General features: G+C 37.4%; 1 protein-coding gene across 2 annotated transcripts in view; it reads left to right on the top strand.

Moving 5' to 3' along the window:
• Positions 1 to 22,546, top strand: part of RPTOR (regulatory associated protein of MTOR complex 1) — a 528,996-nt gene that overhangs the window by 368,220 nt on the left and 138,230 nt on the right. For both annotated transcript variants that reach the window (XM_069064093.1, XM_069064092.1), the window contains exons 17-20: positions 3,295 to 3,435; positions 10,432 to 10,549; positions 11,706 to 11,846; positions 12,364 to 12,522. In XM_069064093.1, the coding sequence (XP_068920194.1) occupies positions 3,295 to 3,435; positions 10,432 to 10,549; positions 11,706 to 11,846; positions 12,364 to 12,522 (559 nt within the window). The remainder of the gene's footprint in view (positions 1 to 3,294; positions 3,436 to 10,431; positions 10,550 to 11,705; positions 11,847 to 12,363; positions 12,523 to 22,546) is intronic.

The following is a 22,546-nucleotide window of genomic DNA, read 5'->3' as shown; positions in this document are numbered from 1 at the left end:
GGTGGCTAGGTGGTACAGTGAATAGAGCACTGGCCCTGGAGTCAGGAGGACTTGAGTTCAAATCCAGCCTCAGAGACTTAACACAAAACTAGCCATGTGACCTTGGGCAAGTCACTTAACTCCAGTTGCCCTGCTTTCCACCCTCCAAAAAGGAAAAAAAAAAAGACAACCCAGGAAGACTTACATGAACTGATGGCAAAGTAAAGTGAGCAGAACCAGGAGAACATTGTACAACATAACAGTAATAATGTATGGTGATCAACTGTGAATGACTTAGCTATTCTCAGCAATACAGTGCTCCAAGACAATTCCTAAGGACTTAAAATAAAAAATGCTATCCACCTCCAGAGAAAGAATTGATGGAATCTGAATGCAGATCAAAGCATACTTTTTTTTTTACTTTATTTTTCCTGAAGGTTGTTTTTGTTTTGGGGGGGATAGGGTTTAGTCTGCTTTCTTTTGCAACATGGCTAATATGGAAATATGTTTTGCATTACTGCACATGTATAATCTATATCTAATTGCTTGCCTTTTTAGGGAAGGAGTGAAAAAATTTGGAACTCAAAATTTTTTTTAATGAAAGTTAAAAATCATTTTACATGTAATTTGAAAATGTATATATAAATTTTCCAAAACCAAAAAGAAATACCATACTTCCTGATCTTTGAGAATATATGTATAAACTTTATAAACATATAATACATATTTTATATGTATAAAATTCATAAACAAATTACCTGTGTAATTTGTACATGACCTGAAAGAAGTTTGAAATAAAGTATTATACTAAAAGAACTTATTGAATGGTTAGAAAGAGTTATCTCTGTGGATTTGAGGAATTTTAAAATGAGAGGAAGAATTGATCAGTTTGTCTTCCCTATGTTGGTTCCTACATCTGGCAGTAAATGCCTCTCCAAATGAATGATTATGTGACAACCCAGCATCTGCACTAGAGAGGGGAGAAGTTAAAAGCCCACATACAAGGCATATTCAAAAGGAATAAAATAGCATATATTCTGTACATCCCAAAGGAATTGAGAGTGATTTTCCAAATCTACATACAGATTGAGGTGATGATAATACCGTGTTTCCCCGATAATAAGACACTGTCTTATTATTTTTTTTTTGGACAGAAAAACACCAGAGGGCTTATTTTCAGGGGAGGGCTTATTTTAATGAACATTGACAGCAATTTTAATAAACAGGTAAATGTGAACAAAAAAATGTACCTTTATTCAATAATGAATTCAATAAAGAACAGGATGACGCGCTCACTGCTGCAGCTCTGATTGGATGCAGCTTGGAGCGCGGCCTGCGTTTCACCCCGGGGGGGCAGTGCATACAGAGGGTACTGTAATGTAGCGTGTAGCGCAGGGGATCACCTTCACTACAGTAGCAATCTCAATAGGGCTTATTTTTGGGGGAGGGCTTATTTTAGAGGAATCTTACACAGTAAGGGGAGGGCTTATTTTCGGGATAGGTCTTATTATCGGGAAAACACGGTAATAACAACTAACTTTTATATAGCACTTACTCTGTGGTAAGCACTGTGCTGAGTCCTTTACAATTATTATCTCATTTAATCCTCACAATAACTCTGGGAAGGAGGTGCTATTATTATCTCCATTTTACAGATGAGGAAACTGAGGCAGAGGTTTACTCTCTTGTGAAGGGTCACACAGCTAATATATATCTGAATCAGAATTTGAACTTGAGTCTTCCTGACTTCCTTCAAGCCTGGTATTCTATTCACTGTACCACCTCATACCACTCCCAGGATGGCTTCCAAGATTCCCTTTTCTGTATAGGAAAAGGCCCACCTCTGATGTGTGTTAGAAACACTCCCTTTTCAGTAGTTGCAGGATGGTGATTGGTGGGAATTAAGGTGTTCTCTATTACCTTCTATAGTTGGAATAACATCTATCTCATCTGAAGCAGGCTAATTTTTCTTTAAAATGTATTATAGTCATCCTCAAAACTTAATTTTGTCTAGGGCATTAAAGCTTAAATCATTTCCATAGCTTCCTATTCACCAGTACAAAAGTCAGAGCATCTCCCTCAGGCTTCACACACACTTCTGTCCCATGTGCCTTCATGACAAATGAAAAAACAGTGAAAATCTGCCCAACTGAATTAATGCAATATCCTTGCTGAATATCCTTTCCATATTAGGTCTGTTTCCTTTTGTTAATTGTTAGATGGTCTGCATCATCTCATTTTATTTCTATCCAGAATCTGAATTACCAGAGTGAGCTGAGTAAAGCCAAGCCTGCAATCCTTCCACTTCCAATTCTATCCTTTGGGATTTTGAGTTGCCTTAAGGGAACGAAATGCTTATTCCTATTCTCAGGAATGTCAATCAACTGAGAAGGGGAGCTTGTCCTCTCCTTATCCACCCCAGGTGCTCTAGGGCCATTTAGGCCCTCATGGACAATTAATCTTTGAAGTTATAATTGGGGAAACAGGAAGAACTTCTTGGCTGTTTTCCATTGTAAAAGTGGGAGAAAGTTAATACTACAAGACCATATAGGATAGCAGCCAATTCTAAAATGCCCAGTTACTGTCAAAGAAGTGGACAGAGCAGATGGAAGATGGAACTTACGGAACAACAGCTTAGCCAATTTGGCTGAAATCTAGAATATATGTGGTGGGGTGGGGAGGAGGTATGACATGAAATAAACTTGGAAAGGTAGACTGAGGCCAAATTGTGAAGACTTTAAGTGATAGGTTGAGGAGTTTGTATTTTTTTTCCTAGAGGCAATACAGAGTTACTGAAGTTTCTCAAAGAGGGGGTAACAGTCTTCCTTAAGAAGATACTTCTGAATTCCCGTTCATATGTGTGTTGTTTCACACAGACACACATATACAAAAACAAATGGGCATATTCTTTTTTTATTTTTATATCTTTTCAGATTTTAATTCATCCTTCAAAGTCCTACTCAAGTTCTAGCTTTTCTGCAAAGCCTTTCACATAACCTCAGCCCACATGGTCTATTCACTCCCTGTCCAAACTTCCTGACTTATAAGTGCTATACATTTTTCCATTTAATATTATACTGCAATCATTTATGTTGTGTAATTTCTGCGTATGTAACAAGATTTTATAGTGCCTGAATACAAAGACCATATTGTTTATGTGAGGTTTTTTTTGCCAGCTCAGGACATAAAATAGTACTCAGTGACTATATGTTGGGTTGAATTAAATTAAATGAGAGGAATATCTGAAAGAAATCCAAATCCAAAAAGTAGGGAACAGTAGAAAGTATCCCTTAACTGTTTCCCTCTGCTTTTCAGGTTCGTTGTGCTGCAGTCTTTGCCCTTGGCACTTTTGTGGGTAACTCTACAGAGAGGACTGATCACTCTACCACAATTGATCACAATGTGGCTATGATGTTAGCTCAACTTATCAATGATGGAAGTCCTATGGTCAGGAAGGTAAGTGAATTGTACCACAACAGGATTAGCAGTAATCAAAAACCTTTCAGTGAAACGCTGGGGATTTGAGATTTGGGGGTCCCATAAGCAGTAACAAGAGCCGCTCATTTTACGTTTTTGTGCACCAGTTAAAGAGCAGATCCTTTAATGTGCATTTAATTTCCTCTAAATTTCTTTTCTTCATGGCACAGACATATATTTGATTCATTTAAAAAAACATTTGAATAGGCTGTATCTCTTAGCAGATTTTATGGTAGACTCTTTCCTGCCTAGGAGCAACATGTAAACACATTATCATGATTCAAAAGAGCAATAGAAAGCCCACATATAGATGTAGAAATATTTCCCCTCTGACCCCTTTGTTTGCTAGAGATGCTACAGTTTCATGAAAATTGCTTAGTTTTAAGTGTCAGCTTAAATTGAAAGAGTGTGTGTCTTGTTCTAAGATTTCAGCTTAAATAATCAGTTTAAATCTTGTTCTAAGATTTCAGCTTAAATAATCAGTTTAAATCTTGTTCTAACATTTCAGATTCTAATGAAGGTGAGCTTGGGAATTTATCCCAAAGCACTTAGCTTGCATTTTTGAAGGACAGTGTGGTGGGCAGAAAAGAACCTTAGAATCTAACTGGGTAGATACCAGTTTTTAGGCCTGGCTGGCACTAACTGGCTGTGTGAACTTTGCCAAGTCATTTTCCATCTTTAGACTTTCTTAGCTTTCTATTCCATTAAATTTTTCTATTAAAAAAGAATTTTTGGACTCTAAGGGCTTTTCTAACTAACATTCTGTGACCTTAGGCTGGTTTATCAGCATTATCTCTTACATTTTGTATTCCTTATGAAAAGAATAACTCCTTTATTGGAGTTGATTTATAGATACCCAAACCTGCATTATTTTTTCCAAGTGCAGGGATTCATGAGGAATTTATCTAGTGTTCTCTTTGGAATTGTTTAACTGTGTATAATGAGGTTGCCATATACCCTTCTCGCTTCAAAGGAGAAGTGGCTGCCTCAGGGCCTTAAAGAAAAAGAGGAGGAAGAGGAAAAACGATCAGCAGAACTAATCTATACATGGGAAAAGTCTCAAAATTTATGCAGTATTCCACTTCCATGAACCTCATACCTTTGGAAAGAAGTCTCAGGGGAGGTGAGAGATTGGGAAAGGCTTCCTATAGAAGGTGAGATTTTAGCTGCAACTTAAATGAAGCTAGGAGGGAGAATATTCCAAGCATGGGCATCAATCAGTGAAAATGCCCAGAATTGGGGGATGAGTGTCTTGTGGGAAGAGGCCAGTAACACTGGATCACAGAATACATAGGAAAAGTGTAAGAACACTGGGAGAGTGGGGTAGGGTTTGCAGCATGGCATGGCTAAAAGCTGTGTGGGTACCAGGTTCTGAAGGGCTTTGAACCCCAAACAGATGATTATATATTTGATCCTAAAAATAAGAGGGAATGATTTTTAGACACAGTCCATGCCCTCCATGAACTTATTCTTAATTAATACCTGTAGTTTTACCTTTTTTAATTTTGGTTTCCATCTATACCCACAGAAATAAGAATAGCAGTACAACAGACAAGTATCAACCCTATTAAGTTTTGATTTACTAAGCATAATTTTATTTCCCTTAACCAAATACCTGCCTTGAACCAAACTGATTAGAAATATAAGTAGATTGTTCTCTTCCTTAGTACTAGGGAACATATCTCTGCTATGAGGAAGAAACAGGAATCAAAGCAGCTGAGTCAGTAACTGCCTGGGTCAGAGCCCATTCTCCTAGGAATCCAGGGCTACCTTTGTGATATTCTTCTTAGAAACAAAATATGTTCCTCATCCTCTATTGTGGTGTTTTATTTTGTCTCTGTTGTAATGGCAGGGTATTACATTAGGAGGCCTTGAATTATGAATTAAATACTAAATATTAATTTGTTACTGGAAATATGAAGTTTGTGGCAGTCTTTAGGGAGGAAGTGCATTAGAGGAATAGGGGAAGAAGCATGACAACTTCACTAAATAGAGATTTAGTTGTTTTCCCAACCTCTATGAAGGGACAGTAGACTGACCGTCTATTTCCAACTCTTTACTCCCTTCGAGAGCACATATTTGACTCTCCATAGTCGTGTTGAAAAGATTTTTTAGTACTTTAGTACTACCAGACCAGTAGTCTCAGTTTGTCTCCTTCTTTGGTACATGGGACTAGGCTGAATGTGACTATTATATTTCAACCATGAAGACATGTTTTTAAAGGGTAGTCCCCTCTTTGGCTAAATGAAATCTAATGACTTAGATATCCAGGACTTCTTTCTGTTCTGAACAGTTGCCATTCCTCAGTTGGTCTAAAAGATAGGAGTTTACTATAAATCAACTGTTCACTATATCCATGAAGCATGACCAATGAATTAAACACTCTCCATTAAATCAGAATTTTACCATATCTATGTCCAGTATTTTTAGCCAAGGAGTTTAGAGTGAAGTTTAAACCTTTAATTCAAGGTTTCATTCTAATAAAGGAACCTATAGTTGTCCTTTCTCATAGAATAGTTAATGTTCCACTTAAGTTAGAGAAAAGGGATTTTTGTTTGTTTGTTTTGGGCTTAATGTGTTATTTCTCTTTGAATAGGCCATTCCTCTTAAGGAACCTCCCTCTACCAATTGCAGTTTACAGAGTTTTCTTGGTTACTGAACAGTTAAGTGCATGGCCATAGACACAGCTGTTGTTATCAGAAGTGGAAACTGGGACAGCCAGGTAGCACAGCGAGTAAGAGCACCAGCCCCAGAGTGGGGATGACCTGGGATCGAATCCAGGCTCTGACACTTAGCACCACACCCAGAAATAAATACTGGCCGTGTAACCTTGAGCAAGTTACTTAACCCCAGTTGCCTTAAAAAAAAAGAAGTGGAAACTGAACCCAGGTGTTCTTGACTTCTGAGGCTGAGTATACCACACTGACTTTGAATTGTCATTTGTTGTTATTTTCCCCTAAACTGAATATCTTTTATCTGACCAAGTTAAATCTTTAATGTGGGTGTCCTGGAAGACTCTAGCAAATTCATATTGTTTTGAACTTTTAATCCATCCCAAGGTATAGAAAGGTATAAATGAGCAATGAATATACCAAAAACAAAATAGAAGCCACCTGTTGCTAAATGCCAGTGGATTTTTATGAGAGAAAACAGATTATTTCATTGCGTGATGTTTGTGTTTGTGGAGAGAACTTTACATTTCCTCCTAATAAAAGAAGCACAACAGTTTGACAATACTACAGTTGAGAGAGCTGGGATAAAAACTATTAAAAAATTCCAGACCTTTTTGTTTGGAACAGTTCTTTTTAAAGCACAGTTCTAGTCTTAAAATACAAATAGGTGATTGCTAGAATCAATATTCAAAAATGTTTTTCAAACACCTATGTGCTAAGCATTGTAGTAAATATTACAAATACAAATAAATCCCTACTCTTAAGGAGCTTACATTGGAATGGAGACAAGCACATATGTAAGAATATGTGGAATGCAGGGCAGCTAGGTGGCACAATGAATAAAGCACCAGGCCTGGAGTCAGAAGGACTTGAGTTCAAATCCGGCCTCAGACACTTAACAGTTACTAGCCTTGTGACCTTGGGCAAGTCACTTAACCCCAATTGCCCTGCCTTCCCCCCTCCAAAAAAGCAAATATATATGCACACACACACACATATGGAATACGTATAAAAAGAATAAACACAAGGTGTTTTAAGTATGAGGGCACTAAATGTTACCACATGAGGAAAGGCTTCATGTTGAAGGTAATTCTTGAGCTAAATCTTAAAGGAGGAGATTGATACTGTGAGGTGAGGCAAGGAGAGGAGAATACATTCTAGGCATGGAGGAGAGCTGGTAGAAAGGCAGGAAATGGATACCCCTTTTGAGGAATAGACAGATTGTCAGTTTGGCAATAACACAGTATAAGAAGTGGAGTAACATACAATGAGAATGGAAAATAAGTTTTTAAAACTTTAAAAGCTAAACAAATGAGTTTATGTTTTCTTCTAGAAGTAATAGGAAACCATTGGAGGTTTTTGTTGTTTTTTGTTTGTTGTAGTCAAAGAATGACATTTATATTCTGTGCTTGTGGAAAATCACTTTGGCAATAGTGTAGATAATATGCTAGAGTGCAGAAAGATCAAACAAGGAGATGAATAGATGGTACATTGCAATAGTCTGAGCAGGAGATGATGAGGTGGTGTTTATGGGATTAGACAAAAGGGAGTCAGAGGGGCAGCTAGGTGGTGCAGTGAATAGAGCACTGGCCCTGAAATCAGGAGGACCTGAGTTCAAATCCGGCCTCTCTTAGCACAAAAAACTAGGCCTGTGACTTTGGGTAAGTCACTTAACCCCAACTGCCCTGCCCTCCCCACTCCAAAAAAGCAAAAAAAAAAAAAGATAAATTATTAGAGGGTGGCTAGGTGGTGCAGTGAGTAGAGTGCCAGTCTTGGAGAAGGAGGACCTGAGTTCGGATCCGGCCTCAGACACTTAAAACACACACACACACACACACACACACACACACACACACACACACACACCTAGCCGTGTGACCTCGGGCAAGTTACTTAACCCCAATTGCCCTCGAAAAAAGAAAATAAAAGGGGGTGGAGGTGTAGCGGCAGAAAGAAAACATAGCCAAGTTTGACCACTAAACAGATAAATATATGCTGAGGGAGAGGGAAAATTTGATACTTAACCTGGGAAACTGGAAGAATAGTAATGCCTTCCACAGAAATAGGGAAGTTTGGAAGACAGGTGATTTGGGGAGGTAAGATAATGAATTCTGTGTTTAGATATGTTAAGTTGAAATGTCTCCAGGATATACAGTTTGAAAAAGTATGTTAAGGGTGACAATAAGCATTCCTAAAACTCAGAGGAGAAGCAGGGCAGGATGTGTGGAGCATCCAGGAGAACATGGTCAGCAATGTCATGCAGCAGAGAACTGAAGCAAGAAAAACACCCCAAAAAGTATCATATGTGACCAAGAGCTTATTGGTGACTTTGGGAAGAGCAGTTGCTGTGAGTGATGCAGTGGGAAGACAGATTATGAAGAGCTGATGAAAGAGTGATAGAGAGTAGAGACTGCTTTTTCTAGAAGTTGAGGGGAGAGCCCCAGCTCAGACATCCCCTCATTTCTCACCTGGCTGCACTGCTTTGAGACTTCCCTGTCTGACTTCTCCGCCATGCCCTCTGGTTAGGTACCCTTCCTTCCTCTCTCCCTTGCTTTTCAGCTTCCTCTTATGTTTTGTCTTCCCTCATTCAATTAATTATAAGTTCTTTGAGGACAGGGACTGTCTTTCTCTTTCTATATTTGTATCCCCAGCATTCAGCATATTGCTTGGCACAGAGTAGGTGCTAATAAATGCTTATTGACTATTGATTAGAAATAAAGTAGAAATATAGGACAATGGTTTGAGGAGATAATAGGGTTTCCTGAGTATTTTTGTAGTTGGAAGGGAAAGACAGGAGTGAAAGCTTAAAGGCAACAGGGAAAAAGCCAATACAGAGACTGAAAATCAGTCACAGAGAGAGGCTTTGATTGAGGAATCAATCTGACAGAGATAATAGGAGGGATTATGATTAGGGACACATGTAGAGGGTTTGCCACTGGCAAAGAGAAAGAGTATCTTATCAGAATTATGGGAAAGGAGGAGATAGAAGTGTCAGTGAGTTTTGAAATGAATAGAAGGATGGAAGAGGGAACTCATGGAAAATGGCCTTAGTAGAATTAAGGAAAAATAAATATTTTCTTTCCCAATTAGAAAACATCCTTCTCCCCACACACCCCTTTTATAGTTGCAGATAAATATTTAGTTTGTTAGAGATTGCATTTCACCAGAATTTCATTCTCTCTCCTTGAGAGATCTAGAAGCAACTCCTGTTCCTCTAAGCATTGTCATTTTTGAGAGTGATTGCTACATTATCTACCTTATAGGATTATTATAAGGAAAGCACTTAGCAAACCTTAATGCATTATATTAATGTGAGTTATTAGGTTAATTACTCAGGATTTTTGTCAAATAAACCTAGTCTTACTAGCCATTTAGTTGGCATCAAAATTCTTTCAGACCTTCTAACTTGCCATGTTGTGCCTTTGACATACATAGCTAAAAACTGTCAGTGGAGTAGGATCGCTCTATGAATCTTGCTTTTTTTTTTTTTTCAGAGATTTAAGTAGAACTTACTGTGATAGCAGAGTTTTCTCCTGGCCTTATGACTCTGCCCAATTATCCTCTTAACTAAGTTATTTCTTGAAGGCTTTCGTTTAAAGAACATGTGTTTTGTGTGTTTTCTTAAAAAAAAAAGGATAGTAGATGAAGTTTGATTAATGTCTTAAATGAATAAAGAAGAGTATCACTAAAATTTCTACCACTTTCAAATTTATTTCCAATGCATCTGTATAATCTTGAAGTGCCTTTGTTGCAGTACTCTCTATTCTAAAATAGAGATACAGTATAGAAAGAATACCATTAATGTCATTTCCAATTAATAGAAAAGCTTTGCAGTTTAGGTGAAAGCAGTAAGTATTAGGTTCTGAGTTGGGTTCCTTTTTCTACTCTGTGTAACTCATTAACATCTCCATTTATAATTTGCTAGTTGTGCCCTTCAAATCTTGCCACTAATAGGTGAGCTCTAAATTGGGCATGATGCCATTGTCTCCTTGGAGATTTGTTCTGTGCAGACAACTCTGTTATCTCAATAACATTTTCATTTTCAGAGATTACTTTTTATGACAGTTGTTGCAGTGTAACAAAGTTGTTTCCAATGCAAAGGCTGAGTCTTATGTTTTTAACCAAAACTGTGCATTTTGTATTAATCTTGACTTTGTTTCTAGGTAGTTTCTCAGCTTCTTGAGGTCAAGCAGCTAGCCTAGTCTATTGGCTGAATTAGGCTGGCTTTCCTCAATGGGAGTTCCTTCCACGCCAATCATTTAAGCTACAGATAAGTGTTATTTTTCCTTCTCCCTCTCTTCAGGAACTGGTGGTTGCTCTGAGTCATCTTGTGGTTCAGTATGAGAGCAATTTCTGCACTGTAGCCTTGCAGTTCATCGAAGAAGAAAAGAATTACCCTCTGCCTTCTCCAGCTGCCACAGGTACATCTTCATCTTTTGTGTAACTCTGAAAAACTCTGACCTGTCCAGAACCATGGTTATTCTAAAACAATAACCCTAGTCTACAAAAAAGTTACCTTTTCATGGGTTGTTTAATTTTACTAACCCCTACTTCAGGAGAATGGTGTGTTCACAGGCTTTTAGGTAATTTGCCTAGCTTTGAATATTCACCAGCTGTTCCATATGCTATTTTTTCTTGTTCTCATGTGTTTTGGCTTCATTTAGGGAAGAAAAAGGAATTGCCACTGACCCGCTTATTTTTCCTTATTTAATGTCATTTTGGAAATTGCATATGGTGAAAAATCTCTAAGGATAACAACTGCTACAACAGGAACTTGAGGAAGAGAAAATTGAACTCCCCCTATGATGAGTGATTTAATCATTTCTTTGTCTGTAGCTGTGAATCATGTTAGAAAGCTATGTTTTCCCTCTATTTGTCCTTTTAGCTGCAAATTGTAGTCATCTTTAACATTTACATTTCATCCTTAAAAGGATCTCAAAGGACAGATAGAACTACCCATATTACTAAAATCCACCTCTCTCTGCAGTGAGGACAATGAGCTCTTCTCTACCAGTACCATTGCGTTTAGTAACTCTGGGAAGCAGAAGAGCAAATAAACTTGTCCAGTGAAAACAATGAAATTTAGAGAGGCAGATTACAACTAGCAGACTTGATAAACATCCAGAACACCAGGGCAGTAGACCATGCTGGGTCACAGTTGAAGGAGTGATTCAGAAAGAAACGAACTTCTATAGATCATTAATAGCACTTCTTATCACATACTTTTTTTTTCTTAGAGATTGTCCACCCCAGATATAATTAAGGCCAAGTCTCATAAGATTAGGATAATATATACCTCTCCGAGCTGCAGAATTTGTATTTTTTTCTTGGTTTTGTCCATTTTTATCATTCATAATCATTGTGCTCTTTTGCTTTGTTAAAGTGCATTGCAAAAATATTAGGTGCTTCCCACACTTGACTCTAGATAGACATTGCTCCAGGAATCATTTGTCTCTACAGTTGTTGCCACTTAAGAATCCTTAGTACATCTGCCCACTTGGAAAATATAATTCTCTGGGTTTGAGTCTGCAATTTACCCTTTTTTCTCCTGTATGTTTTTTTCTTCTTTCCAACTAGAGGGGGGGAGTTTGACACCTGTGCGAGATGGTCCATGTACACCTAGACTTCGCTCAGTCAGCTCCTATGGAAATATTAGAGCAGTTACCACAGCAAGAAGTTTGAACAAGTCATTGCAGAATCTGAGCTTGACTGAAGAATGTAAGACGCTTGAATTTTCTGTGTTGAATGGAGGTTTATCTCTACTACATTTTCTGTATACCTTCTCTACTGGTATTCATATGCCATGAAATGCCATCTACTAACATTTTTATTAGGCAGCTGCTCACATACACAGTATCTCCCTACCTACCAGTTATTGGCTGTGGGCTTTTTCCAAAGTAATTATAGTTAACCTCTGGAATGACCTATGTGTGCAGTAATCAAATCCATCTTGATCATGCATTTTAACCTCCAGTGGGTAATCCATACATTCTAACTTATAATTAGTAGATATTATATATTTGTAAACAGTGTTTATTGTGAGTACATTTCTTCTCAAAAGAAGCATAACCTCTGCATGTGTATGTATGTGTGTATGCATTCTACTCTCTCTCTCTTAGGTTAGTTATGTACTTTAAAAGCATGCAATTGTATAAGACCAAGTGGTTGGTCTTATACAAGACCAGAAAATAATACTTAACTTTTTCTCCTTCTCTCCTGCCTTGCTTCTGGACAGCTGGGAGCTCAGTTGCATTTTCCCCAGGCAATCTTAGCACCAGTAGTAGTGCAAGCAGCACCTTGGGCAGCCCTGAAAACGAAGAGTACATCCTTTCATTTGAGACAATCGATAAGATGAGAAGAGTCAGCTCTTATTCCTCACTGAACTCACTCATAGGTAAGCTCCATGTTTACTTTCTTCTCTTGAGAGCCCTTCCATCTCTGAGATTTGTGATTCTGTAACTCTTCCCCAACTTGATTCTTGGTGCTTTCTTACTACCATGAAGATATTCTCTGTAGAGTAAAACCAAACTTTTCCACATTCGTTTATCAGCTGAATAGATCAATTTCTCAGATTCTCTCACTTTAGAGAAATGAATAAGCATTATGTGGAAGGAATCAAAAGTTGAAATGGACAATATGCTTAGTTGACCTCTCATTAACTACCTTGTATTTTTTCTCTTTATATTTATTCCATATCTACTTATACCCCTTTTTAGTAAAGATATTTTCCTACCTACTCTCTTAGATCTATAGTTGAGCATCTGATTTCAAGGAGGAGCAGGATGGATGGGCACGTAAGAATTTTAGTTTGCAGAAGTCTACTGAAATTTTCTATCTTCCTTTTAGATAGCATTTGAATTGTTTGAGGTGGGCTAAGTTAAAAAGGTTAGAAGACTTTTTTCCTATCCTTGAGAATTCTTGAAATGCTGAGTTTTATTATGTTCCACATTAATTATTGCCTCTAAGAATTCTATTATCATATACTCAGTCCAGGAGAAAACATCCTCATTTAGATATCAGTTCAACCACATTCATTGATTCATCATCTGCTATGTGCTAGGCATTGTGCTAAACACTGGGGATACAAAAAAAGCAAAAACAATCAGCTCTCAAGGAGCTCACAGTCTCATGGGGGACGCAACATGCAAAAAACTTATATAAGATATATGCCGGCTAATTTAAATTTATCTCTGAAGGAAGGCCCTATGGTTAAGGAGGCCTAGGAAAGGTATCTTGTGGAAGGTGGAATTTTAGTTGAGACTTGAAGTGAACAAGACAAGCCAGGAGGCAGAGATGAGGAGGAGGAGTATTTTAGGCATGGGAGGCAGCTAGTCCAAAGGCACAGAGAAATGAAATTATATGCCCTCTTTGAGAAATAGGAAAAAAAAAAGGCCAGTGCTTGAAGGGGTCTCAGTATGGAAGAGAGAATAAAATACAGTGAGATGCAAAAAATAAATTGGAGGTAGGTTAAATTATGAAGGGCTGTAAAAACTAAACGAAGAAATTTATTTTAAGTGAATGGAATAGCTATTGTACTAAATGACAGTCAGCATACATAAGGATCTTGATAGGCTTGGTCAACAAGCTGAATCTAACAAGATGAAATTCAATAAGAAATCATGTAGTCTTGCACTTAGGTACAAAAAATCAATTTCACAAATACAAACTAAGGGAGACATAGGTCTACAGCAATTGTTCTGAAAGGGCTCTTAGGTTTTAGTAGATCACAAGCTCAATATGAGTCAGCAGTGTGACCTGATAGCCAAAAACACCCAGGCATTAAGAGGGGCGTGGTTTCCAGGCATAGAGAGGTGATCGGATGTACCCTACTGTACCCTGTCCTTGTCAGAACTCCTCTGAAGTGCTGTGTTCAGTTATGGCCACTGTAGCTTAAAAACACTGATAAGCTGGAGAACGTCCAGAGGAAGAAAACCAGTTTGGTGAAGGGCCATCAGTCCATCACATGAGAAGCAGTTAAAGGAATTATATGTGTTTAGTCTAGTGAAAAAAGGACTGGGGGAAGGGGGAATATTATAGCTCTTTAGAAGAATGTCATGTGGATAAGTTATTGGAATTGTGTTGTTTGGGAAGAAATGAGAGCAATAGATCCAGTGTTATAAAGAGGCCAATTTGGGATTTATAGTAGGAAAAGCTTCCTAACAGTTATTGTTGTCCAAAAGTGGAATGCCATTCCTTTAAAGGTGATGGGTTTCACCTCCTTGGAAATCTTCAGGCAAAGACTGGATGACCACTTGTCAGGTATGTTACAGAGGGAATTCCATCTTTTTGGGATTGTATTAGATGGCCACTGAAGTCTTTTCCATCTCTCAGATTTTGTGATTCTGTTATTATCTTAAAATCAATTGGGATTCACTGTAGAGTATTGAGGAGGGACCTCTTGTGCTCAGAGCCTTATTTAAGGTAAATCATTCTTGCAGCTTTGTAGGAGGTAACTTGTAGTGGGAAAGGTGAGATAGGAAGATGAATTAGGAGCACATTGTCATAATCTAGGTCAGCATTTCTCAGTATGTGATCTGGGGACGCATATGAATCCCCAGGATTCTTTTGGAGCAGGGTGGGTCTACAAGGCAAAAACTATTTTCACAATTAGATGAACTCATGTCATAATGATGTTAGTATGGTAAATAATTTTAGATGTAACCCACATAAACAAAAGCTCATTGAAGATTCCTCAGAGTATAAAGAGGTTTTCCTGCTGAAAACCACTGATCTAGATGAAAGGTAATTAGGGGCTGAACAATAGCAGTCACTAGAGAAAAAGGGTCAGACACAAGAGATTTTGTGGAACTAAAAATAACAAATTTTGGTAATTAATCAGATATGTGTACTGAGGGAAAGAGAAGATTTGTGAACAATGCCAAGGTCATACACCTGAGAGACTAAAAAGAATATTGCCTTTCACAGAAGTAGAGATGTTGGAAGACAAATGGGTTTTGGGGGCAATAATCAATTCTGTTTTGGTCCTGTTGGTTTTGAGTTGTTTCTGAGATATCCAGTTTAAAAAGTCCAGTGAGAGCATGCTGATGCAACGCTAAAGCTCAGAGGAGAGGCTGTCAATATATCTATAGATCCGTGAGTCATCTGCATAGATTTCTTGTTTTTCAGTTGTGGCCAACTCTTTGTGACCCCATTTTGGGTTTTCTTGGCAAAGAAACGGGAGTGGTTTACCATTTCCTTCTCCGGCTTGTTTTACAGATGAGGCAACTGAGGCAAATAGGGTCAAGTGATTTGCCCAACAGTCACACAGCTAGTAAGTGTCTGAAGCTGGATTTGAATTCATGTCTTCCTAACTCCAGGCCCATCACTCTATCCACTGTATCACCTAGATGCCCTGGAGTTTTCTGCATAGAGGTGATCGATTAAACCCATGGCAACCCATGGTGATAGAGACACCATGTGTGAGAGAGAAAGGAGAGGACCCAGGAAAGAGCCTTATGGAACATTAACAGTTGGAAATTGTAACATTGAAAATGCGCCAACCGACAGGGCCTGAGAAGGAGTTAGACACGTAGGAAAGAGTAGTGTTAGGAGGCACCAAGAGGAGGAGCATTCAGGAGGAAAGCCTGGCCAGCTGTGTGAGATGTAGCAGATAGGAGGAGAATAATGAAGACTAAGAAAAAATTGTCAGAGCTTTCAATTAAGAGCCCACATGTAACTTTTAGAGAAGAATTCTCAGTAGAGTACTATGATGGGAAGACCGATGACAAAGAACTGCGGAGCGAGTTAGAGGAAAAGAAGTAAATACTTGTTTTGTCCGTTTTTTCTAGAAGTTTGACTGCGAAAGAAAGGAGAAATACAGGACAGTGTCTCGAAGGGATCATAGGGTCTAGTGAAGTTTTTTTTTTAAGATGGAAGAAATGGACAAGTTTGAAGATAGTAGGAAAAGAACTAATAGATAGGGAGACGTTGAAAATAGAGGATTTGAATTTTATAGAGAAGCTAAGATGAAGGGTCTGTCTAGAGGATTTAGTTAAGCAAAAGAAAAGTATTACCTCACTGTCAAGAGACCAATAGAAAAGAGGAAAGTTGTGGACTCTGGTGTCAAGGAGTTTTTATGTGAAGAAAAAGGGAGAAGCACAGCTCATGTCTTATAGGTTCATCTTTCTCAGCTTGGAGATATGGTCCTCAGCTTAGAGAGAGGGAAAAGGAGATGTAGGAAGCTTAAGAAGAGAAGTTTATAATGTCTTCTTTGAGAAATCCAGATCATTTCATGAAATAGTAGAAATTTTGCAACATATATAATAGCAACTATAAGTCAGAAATTTTGAAATCTTTCATGGACTGATAAGTAACAAATTCCCATAGGATAAGTACTCATACCAAAGATATTCTGGATGCATCAAACAATGGACTGTACTGGAATTAGACCATAATCATAGGTCAAACTATAGCCTACAATTGTCTAGACCAATACTGATCCACAAAAGAGCAATATTGTTATAAGATGTCACTATACCAAATACTCAGCATCTCTAAGCTACATGAAACAAAAAATTTTCAAAATATAGAAACCTAGGCAAGGAGATAAAATTCATGTGGAAAGAGGAAGAAAAATAAATAATGTATGTTGTCTAGTCTACAGCTATCATTGTAATATATGTTTTCAGCAAACCTTCAGAAGATCAACTTATAATACTTTTTATTAAACTACAAAAAGCAGTTATTTTATCCATTTCTGCAAGAACCTTGTCTCAAAACCATGTCTATATCCCATTAAAAAAGATGAGACCAAGATAATAATAATAATAATATTGACAGCCCCCTCAAAATATAATCCATCATCCAAGTTGTAAAGTGGCAAAGGAATAGGCAGTGGCCAATAGAATATTACTAGCCAGGATGATTTCCAGTGAGAACTCTATATGCCCTGAACCTGTAGCTGTGAAGGCCTGATAGTAATCCTGAAATTCTGAACATTTAGGGTCTAGTGATATCCCCAACTAGGTTAGCATCCCATACACTGTGTGATGAAATTGCTTCTATGAGTCCAAGAAATAGAAGGGTGGAATAGGGTTGTAGTGGTCAAAAGTGGTCATGATGATGAGCTTGACACAGCAGATTCTAAAGTGAAAAATGCTCCTTTGTGTTCTGATACCACCAGAAGTGAAGATAGATTGGAACAAATCTGAAACACCAATACCCCACCTGATAGAAATGGTTTGATTCTGATGACTCTGACCACTAAAGTAAAGCCATGTATATATGAAATAGACTAAAGAAATGACTGCTTTCATTATTTGCTAGAACTATATCATATCAAAACAAAAACAGATTTCAGAGGGCTTCAAACTGCTTTTTATCCACAGTCCACCCAGCTCCAAGTCACAGAAGCCTATTACTGGCCAGTACAAATCACTCATAAGAAACAGCTTCATCCCTAAGCCTAGCTTAGATAAAATGAGAGATAACACTAAAGAGATTCTAGAAGATGAAGACACTGAAGTTATACAAAATTTTCCATTAATTCAAACTCCAGAAATTATACTAATAATAAAGTTCATGATCAAAACAGCAACACTATTTTCAATGATTTTACAAAGAAAATGAGCATACTTAGCCAACTGATTTTACCAAAATAGTTATTTTTTAAACTTGATATATGTTCTTATCATCATGCACAAACACATTTTCCCACAGTACTTGACAGAAAGCATTAAAATGTTTCAGATCCTTCACATAATAATCTATAGAGCTGTTGCCATGGAGAGCCATAGGAGAAAAGATAATGCTCCTTAGGAATATTATAGGAATAATATCCAAGTAATACTACTTAGGAAAGATAAATTCCACCATGACAGAAGCAACTTGAGATTACTATTGATTAACTACAGTAAGACATTGAAAGAAGACATCAGTATCTAGCTCATACACATAGTAGAAAATACCATCATGACCAATTAAAGGCAACAGAAGAGAAACATTCAGAAAGGAATACAGAATACAAAACCGCGTCATAAATTCTTGATTCTTTTAATCAGCAGTTGAAATAAAAAGTACAAAAGTGAAAGGTAAAGATGATACAAAGAGATCAAGAAATAAAAAGATTAAAATTAACAATTCAACATCAATAAAAACATTTACTACTGATGCTTGAAAAGTAAAGAAATCAGAGGGAAAATAGTATCCCTGAAAAAAAAGGAAAGTTTCATAAATATCTAGTCATCTGAGTTTAAGTGTTAGAGCTGTCCAAAAAATGGGTTGGATCGCCTCCAGAGGTACTGGTCAGAGGTCATCTAGGAAGTGTTGAGTGACCATTTGTCATTTGTTTTGTGTATCCACATTCCTTTTCTAGCCCATTAAAGACTTTTTAAATACATAATGTACCTGAACTTCCATTTGTATTTAAAAAAAAATTAGAGAACTGTGTTTTGTAAGTGCATTAAGGTACTTTCCTATCCAGAAGTTCCTGGCTATAGGTCACAACCAAGCTAAACCCTAACTCTTAAAAGTACATTTACACAGAAGGCAAGTTTTTGGTCTAATTGGAAAGGAGAGTCAGAACATGGGGTAGGAATAGATTATCTCAAAAGCCCCTCCCAGCTTAAAATTCTGTAAACCTATTAATTTGACCAAAGTTCCATAACTAGTATCTGAGCCAGGACTCGAACCATAGTTTTCTTAATCCAAAACTAGCCTGTTGTTCTTTCTACTCTACCACCATTGATTGTTTTATGCAAACAATCCTTCTCTATGGATATGGGACCTAAGAGATTGAATCTGTGCTTTCCTTGCCACTGCTAATAATTATTTCTATTTCCTGATCTTAAATGCTGGACTCAGTCACCTAGACTTCTTTTAAAGGTGGTGTGGGATTACAGATCTTTGATTTCATTGGTATCAGAAACTCTCAATGAGGAAACTCCTTCTACCAGAACAGATTGGCACCTATTCAAGAACTATGAGTATCAGAGAGTTGCCTGGTTTACGGAGAGGTTCAGTGACTGACTTGGCTACTGTCCCATTCTATAACCATTAACAAATGATCCACTCAGTTTCTGCATATATAAAATTAAAAGGTGGAAATTTTCCTAACACAGCCCAATAGCTTTCCCATATACAGCCTTTAGTGAAAGACTTGAGTCTTTCCCTTTTAGCCACTAGAGCCCTCTTTATATGGGGACCAGCTAACATTTATTTGGAAATATTTTTTTTAGTCTTCTGCCTTCTACTAGTCAGCATTTGATCAGTAATTTAAACTTTCTGCTGAAGAAGGAAGATTGGAAGACTGTTTTTCCATCATTTGCATTCCAGTTCAGATTTTAAGCATTCATCTGTGCTGATATAGTTTTTCAGTTGAATCTCCATGCAAATTCATATAGGTATTCAATTGAACAAATATCTAACCTACAAGATTTCAATACAATCTGTTTCAAACATGTGGTAGCAAATCCTTTCACATCCATTATTCCCAACCTGTTCTCTTTGGGGAAAAAAAAATCTGATATTCATTACTGTTCATCCATTGTTTCACTAAGCACCCTGTAACAATTCCTATCCAATTCTGACCTGACCTGAATCCAGGACATTAGAGCTAATTTATAAACCTCTAGAGAATAGTTTTTCTGGTACTAACTGGGGAAAAGAAATAATCACTGCTCAGAAAGATGATATGACTTTCTCCTGTAGAAAACTAAACCACAAACTACAGAGGTTGAAGATTGCTGTAAGCTGAAGTCCATAGTGTACTTTGGAGATACTGACCTGGAATGAAGTGCCTTTGTGTATGATGCACACAGTGGAGAGTTGTTTAGTCATCGTAACAATTAAGATGGAAAATAGCTTGTAGGAAGGGCAGAAATAGAGGAATAAGACCAGTGCATAAATAAAACCCTCACTCTATGCTCATTCCCACTAATTCTAAAACAAAATGTCATTTTTGCTTTCTTACTGTACTAAAGGTGAAACTCGAGATTTTAACCTAAGCAGAAATTAGAATAATACAAAAAGCTAGAAGGGCTAGACTTTAACCACTCTTTGTCTCATTTAGTAAACTGAGTTTTTTTTAATATTAATTTTTTATTTGTACATCAATGATTATGTAAAACAATTTTTCCATTTTTTAAAAAATTCACTTTATAAAAAGTTGAAAATTATCCCCAAAAGACTAACAAAAGGCAAGTTATAAAAGTCACTTTCTTTCCCTTTTTTCTTTTAATAGTGCTGTCTGCATGGAGGTAGGGGCTAGACAACGTTTTGAAGAGCTAGCTTCATCCTCTTCTTCCCCTTCATGAGGACACTTTCTGCTTGTGGAAATAGTGTGGTGCCACCATCAGTTATTCTTCCCCAACCCTTCCTTTTTCCTCAAACCTCTGATCATTTTTTCCTCACTGAATCTGGTTCTTTGAGCATTTGTGCTGAAGAAAACTACTCTTTTATCTGTGACTCAGACAAGCTTTAGAACAGTTGGTGGGAAATGTCCCAAAATGAGCTAGAGATAAGGAAAGGAAACTTAAGGAAACAAAGTAGCTACTCTCCAAAGCTTGCCTCATTCATATTCAATCAGATAGAGCTCATATCCACCTGTAAATGATGGTGCTTATATAAGTGTTTAAAATTCATAACCTAGACAGAATTCTATTACCTTCAGCATTTGCCTGTTTAAAATCATTTTTTTTTTTTCATTTCAACCACAGTATAGCAATCTCCTTAGCCTAGTTCACTGAATGTGCTAAGAAAGGTTTTCAAAATCTCGGCAGCCTGGAACATCCCATCAAACTCATCATTCTTTCTTTCACCACACACCAGTCACCAACAAAAATAGTTCATCTTGGTAGGCTTCTTATTTGTTAGTAGCACCGTTCACGGTTCCCTCAGTCACCCAGGCCTTAGACCCTAGGAATCATTTTTTTTGGTTTTCTCTCTTTCATTCTCCATGCCCATTCACCAAGTCACACCTTGATGCTTCAGTTCTAAGTAATTCCATCCTTCCAATTCCCAATGCTTAATTCAAACTCTTAACACTTCACATTAGTCTAGCAACTGGTCTCTTATCTCTAATCACTACCACTGCTCCCTCAAAAATCTCTTCTGTACAACACTACCAGATTGATCTGCCTACAACACAACTTCACACATCAATTCTCAGCACCTAAAATTTCATTGGCTTATTGTAGCCTAATGCTCTTAATTTGGCATTTTAGATCTTCCACAGTCTGACTCACTACAATTTTATCTACTCTTAGTCCCTTAAACAATCTTACCATTACAATCAAACTAATGTACTCTGTCCACTAAACCCACATTATTTTTCTTTCTGTGTAAAATATTTTTCCTCTTGGGGCGTCCAGGTAGCACAGCAAGTAAGAGCACCGGCTCCAGTGTCAGAATGACCTGGAGATCGAATCCCAGGCTTAGACACTTAGCACCCACCCAGAAACACCTGGCCGTGTAACCTTGAGCAAGTTACTTAACCCCAATTGCTTAAAAAAAAATTATTTTTCCTCTTTTATCTGTTGATGTTTTATTCATCCTTCAAGGTCCACCTCACTTCTTACTTCTTCTATGAAGCCTTTTCTGATGACCAATCTACTGTGTTCTCCCTCCTTCCTCTGAACAGATTTATCACTTGCTGTCAGTTATTTGGCATTGTGCATATGTTGTCTATTCTTTCTTGTTTGATCAAATTATATTTCAGGCTCATAAAGAGAAGAGTCTCTGTTTCACATTTCTATGTAGCCCCATTGACTAGCACAATGCCTTCATATTAATAAATGCCCACAAAATGTTTATTGGTAATGATTCCTCACCTGCCCTAATGGATCCCAACAAATCAGTTTATTTCTACTTCCAAGGACTTATTTAAGGATTGAGAATATTAGAATCATGTATAGTGTTTAATGAAGAAATATCCTTGCCCAAAAATACATTGTTCAAGAAATAGTGGGGCTGAAGTGGGATAAAATGAAATGACACTATACTAAATCAAATACCATTTTAAATGGCACATTTATGTGAATGTATTTTACAGTAAATTAGTTGGAATAAGCAATTGGGCTTGGTTTACTACTGAAAGTATTTTCCCCAAAAGGACTTTTTAAAATAATTCTAAACTTATAACTCCATTTTTTTTTCATCAGACATTTTTGGACAGTATTTTCAGGGCATGATCTTTTTGAAATCCTGTAGAAATCATGTTTCAGTGCCTACCATTCCCCATTATTCCTGCACCTATTCACATCCTTTCCTCCTCTCCTCCTGAAAGAGCAGGTGCATAAAGACCAGAATCAGGGAAATTCTAAAACTCCCATATCTCTGATCTTATTCCTGAATAATTTTTTAAAATTGCTTTCTTTTTGAATCTTCATAGTCACAGACTATAGATGACATTCCTTCTCCTTAAGCATTGATGTGACCCAGGTCAGCCTTCTTTCAGTCTTCTACTTGCTGCACTTCTTCTT

The sequence above is a fragment of the Petaurus breviceps genome, unplaced genomic scaffold, assembly GCF_028583685.1.
Source record: "Petaurus breviceps papuanus isolate PSGF00001 unplaced genomic scaffold, PetGlider_PUasm1.0 90617, whole genome shotgun sequence".
NCBI classification, from domain to species: Eukaryota; Metazoa; Chordata; class Mammalia; order Diprotodontia; family Petauridae; genus Petaurus; species Petaurus breviceps.
Note: the sequence above shows the minus strand (reverse complement) of the source record. Positions and strands in the feature narration are given on the sequence as shown.